The sequence below is a fragment of the Perca flavescens genome, chromosome 13 (assembly GCF_004354835.1).
Source record: "Perca flavescens isolate YP-PL-M2 chromosome 13, PFLA_1.0, whole genome shotgun sequence".
Taxonomy (NCBI): Eukaryota; Metazoa; Chordata; class Actinopteri; order Perciformes; family Percidae; genus Perca; species Perca flavescens.
Window position 1 is genome coordinate 2,919,854 of NC_041343.1, and position 4,724 is coordinate 2,924,577.

At 42.8% G+C, this 4,724-nt stretch overlaps 2 protein-coding genes across 2 annotated transcripts; one reads left to right on the plus strand and one right to left on the minus strand.

The window, feature by feature from the left end:
• Positions 1–2,169: 2,169 nt before the first annotated feature.
• On the minus strand, positions 2,170–3,113 carry hist2h2l (histone 2, H2, like). The gene has a single exon (XM_028595126.1). It carries the CDS (start codon positions 3,050–3,052, stop codon positions 2,672–2,674), a length of 381 nt encoding a protein of 126 aa, XP_028450927.1. The 5' UTR covers positions 3,053–3,113; the 3' UTR covers positions 2,170–2,671.
• A 142-nt stretch (positions 3,114–3,255) lies between these two features.
• Positions 3,256–4,161, plus strand: h2ax1 (H2A.X variant histone family member 1). The gene has a single exon (XM_028595125.1). The coding sequence runs from the start codon at positions 3,350–3,352 to the stop codon at positions 3,734–3,736; it is 387 nt and encodes a 128-aa protein (XP_028450926.1). The 5' UTR covers positions 3,256–3,349; the 3' UTR covers positions 3,737–4,161.
• Positions 4,162–4,724: the final 563 nt, after the last annotated feature.

The following is a 4,724-nucleotide window of genomic DNA, read 5'->3' on the forward strand; positions in this document are numbered from 1 at the left end:
TCCATACTGGAGTACAACCTGATGTCATTGCGCACTCAGAATACAAAACTAAACTTTAGTGACAATTATAGGCAGCAGTACAGACCTTCGTAGAAAAGCTGTGTAATACATAAAAGTCCAATTAAAGTTAGAACTGACAAAACAATATATTATCCATTTATCTTGTAAACAATAAAAAAATTATATTGCATGCTGTGAAGTTATTTCTTACTGTGTGGATGTCCACGTCTTTCCCTCAGTATGTCTGTCCTGTGTCTGCTCTTGCCTTCATGACTATCGGACATTTATACTGGCCTCGTTTCCAGCTGAAGAGAGTCCACAGGATCCCACTGATGAAGAAAGGGAAAGGTAGGAGGGCAACACAAGCTGTTTGGAACCCTCAAGCGGATCATCTTGACAGACATGCAACAATAGGTGGACCTATATATATCTCCATATAGGTTCTCTGATCTGGTGGAATATTATTTCGAATAGCCATCAATTTAACTTGCATCTCTGCAATGAGGTCAGCTGTGTCATAATGTAGATGGATTCTATTTTAAATAAATCTATAGGAAATAAATTCCTAGTTGGGTTTAGAGAGTTGCTAATCTTTTATTCCTTCTTTTGGGCTGATTATTACTTTATATTGACAAGAAAATATGGTAAGTAGTTATTTTTCTTAAAACTCACTTGGTCACAGACAAAATATAATTTTATAAAAACATTTTAAAGTACACCTGCCAGGAATATACAATGAGCACAACATTCACAGGAAACTAGAAAGAACCTTAAATATCTGCAGAAACCTAAAGGGCAATGCTGAAGACGTTACATAACCAAACTATTAATACCTGATGGATTGTTTCAGCCATCACCTACAAAAGGCCATGTTATGAATTCTGCTGTTATTTGTCATGTGTTATCTGTCACTTCTGCCGGGGGCTACCACTCTTTGTTAAGAAATATAATATATAAAAATAATCTCAGACTTGGGGAGAAAGGCACACCCTGCCAAACAAAAACTACAACTGTCACCTGAACCACAACTCCTCCCCAGATCCCCTCCAGGAACCCTGAGACCTCATCCCAACAATGGAGCAGAGATCTATCTGAGTGGGTCATTAGACTCAGGTAAAAGATCTACTTTTTCTCAATTCTGGGAGCTAAAGTTCCAAGGGGACACATCACGTTTGCATGTCACGTGAAAATCCTCTCTCATGAATCATGTTTGGCTCACTCAGATCTGGAGCAGCTGTCTCAATACATGTGTTTTTTACTTTGAAGTACTGTCTTAGCAAAAAATCCACCTGTGTTGCAACATTTGATCCATTTTTGAAAGGTTACATTATTTCCATCTGGCCCATAACTAGGAAACAGTAACATGCTCACTTCTTTGACAAAGACTTTAAACTCGCATCAGTACATGTTCTGTACATGAGCTGTACTAATGGAATAAGTTACAGTACCCAACATTCTCTCTCTTTGGTTTCTGTTTCCATCACCTTAGGGCACAACAACCTAAAGATCCCGTTAATTCCTGATTGAAGCTGTTCATTCCATTGTACATGGCAGTAACAAGATCTGCATATCACAAAGATCCTGTTCTTCTTTTGTTGTATATTAGTCACAAATTAATGTCCTGTCCTTAATCATACCACTATGATCTATTGAATGCAAATAACACTAGAAATGAAATCACATTCTGCTTCTTTACTGGCCATGTAAGGACAATGAGGATATAAGATGGTAACACATTTTATTGAGTGGAATAACAATCTTTCCATTTAGCTGTTACTGTATTTTCTGCAAGTTTAACAGGAAATCTTCTAAACTGAACATAACTTACTAAAATCTAAATCAAATCAAATGATACACTTAAAGAAAGTTTTGTCATTTTATTTCCCAACATGAACAATATTGCTTTGCTATTTTAAAGCCCTGTCCATACAGAAATGACATTCTGTGAATGATTTTATTTTTTGTGTATGTTTATAGAAAGAGCCCCCCCAAGGTTATGGTGGTATGAGGTTAGGGTTTTTGATGTTTTCTTGGTTTTAACATTTACAAACATAAAGCTGCACCGATCCCATTTGTTGATTTATATTCTGTTTCTTTACATTTGTCATCTTAAAAAAAGAAACTCTTTACATTTGTCATCTTAAAAAAAGAAACGCAGACACCGTTATGTCAGATTTGACCATGCTGAATTTATCGGTCTATCGATTAAAATCGATCTCAACCAGGTTTTTTGTTACATTTTACCATGAAAATAGAAGAAAAATAAATAAATTCCATTTAACCAGATTACATGTAGAAACAAACCTGCACTGGTAGTAAATCACAGCTTTAATCTCAGTGGGTTTCAGCTGTGCCATTACATACAAGCCTGTAGGAAGTTTCCTATGGTGCATGTGTGCAAATTAGTACAAAGGTGCAAAGGAGAGTTCCACAGTTTAGGAGCACAGACTAACACATTTATTAAAAACATTACACAACAGAAATAACAGTTCAAACAAAATGGCAGGCTACAGTTCCAAGACATTTCATTCTCTTTAAAAACCGGCAATGGTGCAAAAAAATCAAAGCAGCCTACATCCGACACATGAGGACCCGGGGGTGAGGGTATAAAGAAAGTCTTGGCGGTGATTTAGTGACCGTTGTCCCCCTGTGTCTATACTCTGCTAAGTCTCTATTTGGAGCTGGTGTACTTGGTCACGGCCTTGGTGCCCTCAGACACGGCATGTTTGGCAAGCTCCCCGGGCAGCAGCAGGCGGACGGCGGTCTGGATCTCCCTGGAGGTGATGGTGGACCTCTTGTTGTAGTGCGCCAGGCGCGACGCTTCCCCGGCGATGCGCTCGAAGATGTCGTTGACAAAAGAGTTCATGATGCCCATGGCCTTGGAGGAGATCCCCGTGTCTGGGTGCACCTGCTTCAGCACCTTGTACACATAAATGGCATAGCTTTCCTTCCTGGTCTTGCGACGCTTTTTGCCTCCTTTCTTCTGTGTTTTGGTCACGGCCTTTTTGGAACCCTTCTTTGGCGCAGGAGCGGATTTTGCAGGATCAGGCATTTTCTCTTCGGTGTAAACGGTTCGAGTTACCGCCCCAACTCCAGTCCCGTATTTATAACGTGGCTGTGCAAATGATGTGGGCCATTCCTCCTCTGCGATTGGACGATCCCTTACCAGAAGACACTCGGAGGGCGCTGCGCCATTGGCTCGTGCGTTTCAGTTTCACTCGGCCAATCGGAGACGCCTTTGCGGTTTATATGCTTTTACTCTCAAAGGCATTACGTAAAGGTCCAAGCTCTTCCAGCTACAGTCGCACGGGGTGCCCGCAAGATCATTAAAACAACATTTTTAACGATCATGTCCGGCAGAGGGAAAACCGGAGGCAAAGCTCGAGCAAAGGCCAAGTCCCGCTCCTCCCGGGCCGGACTCCAGTTCCCGGTGGGCCGAGTCCACAGGCTGTTGCGCAAGGGCAACTATGCGGAGCGCGTCGGCGCTGGGGCTCCGGTGTATCTGGCGGCAGTGCTGGAATACCTGACCGCTGAGATCCTGGAGCTGGCAGGCAACGCGGCCAGAGACAACAAGAAGACCAGGATCATCCCCCGGCACCTCCAGCTGGCAGTGCGCAACGACGAGGAGCTCAACAAGCTGCTGGGAGGTGTGACCATCGCTCAGGGAGGGGTGCTGCCCAACATCCAGGCCGTCCTCCTCCCCAAGAAGACTGAGAAACCTGCCAAGAGCAAGTAACAGACTCCCCCGCGGGCTCACCGCGGAGCCGGCCACTTTTTTCATATCCGTGTTCGTTGTTATTTCTTTTTTGGATCAACAACCTTTCAAATAGGTGGGGGGGGAGGGGGGTGTGTTTGATGTTGGTGTTTCTACAATGAAAACCTACACTCTCTTCTCGTCGGGACTATTCCTAGACTGCTAGTCGCCGCTGTGTGCTGTCGGCTCGGCGCTATCTGGAGGAGGATGAGGATGATGATGATGATGATGATGATGAAGGCCGCGGGGACATTTTTAGTTCTTAATATGGACCAATTCTGAAGGGAGGAGGGAGGAGGGTGGTGTTTTTTGCTTTGCAAAGCTGCTAACAACACGTAAAGAGTCGTTGTATTGTTTTATCATGTTTCAATAAATGTCCTGTAGCCTTTCGGCACAGGAAGAATCCATTCAGTCTTCATGTAGCATGTTGTTATCATCCGGGGACTCTTCGCTCGCTCTTTGTCAGGGAACCGACTGCTCATGAAAGGGCTGCAGCTTTTAAAGTGGTACAGTGTCCTATTTAGAGAACAGCGAGCGTTCTTCCATTTCATTTTACACCTCAGGTTCAGTCCTCAACGTTCGAAAGGCCGCTCCATCACTGTACCTTCTTTCAGAGTGAAATTAGGAATGACAGTTCTTAAAGGAAACCATGTTTTGCTCAAGTTACCGCTGTGGTTCCTGGTGGTGGTTCTCACTCACGTCATCTTTTTCTTCATTGCTACAGTTGATGTTAGGATCCCTGTGGAATATGCTTCTGACAATATCTAATTGGTGGATATGAATTCTGTAGTTGAGGGAACATTCTTCATATTTATTTTTTTAATACAAGGAACCATATCTAATAGTTTACATCAGTGATTCCCAACCAGTGGTAGTTGTTTCTCTGGGGGTACTTCTGCTGTTGCTACGGGGCAAAGGAAAGATTGTGGAGAAGCTAAACTTATTTGAAAAAAATGAATGATTAGATTAA

Coding starts and splice junctions, on each gene's coding strand:
- hist2h2l (XM_028595126.1), bottom strand. CDS start 3,052: ATGCCTGATCCTGCAAAATCCGCTCCTGCGCCAAAGAAGGGTTCCAAA.
- h2ax1 (XM_028595125.1), top strand. CDS start 3,350: ATGTCCGGCAGAGGGAAAACCGGAGGCAAAGCTCGAGCAAAGGCCAAG.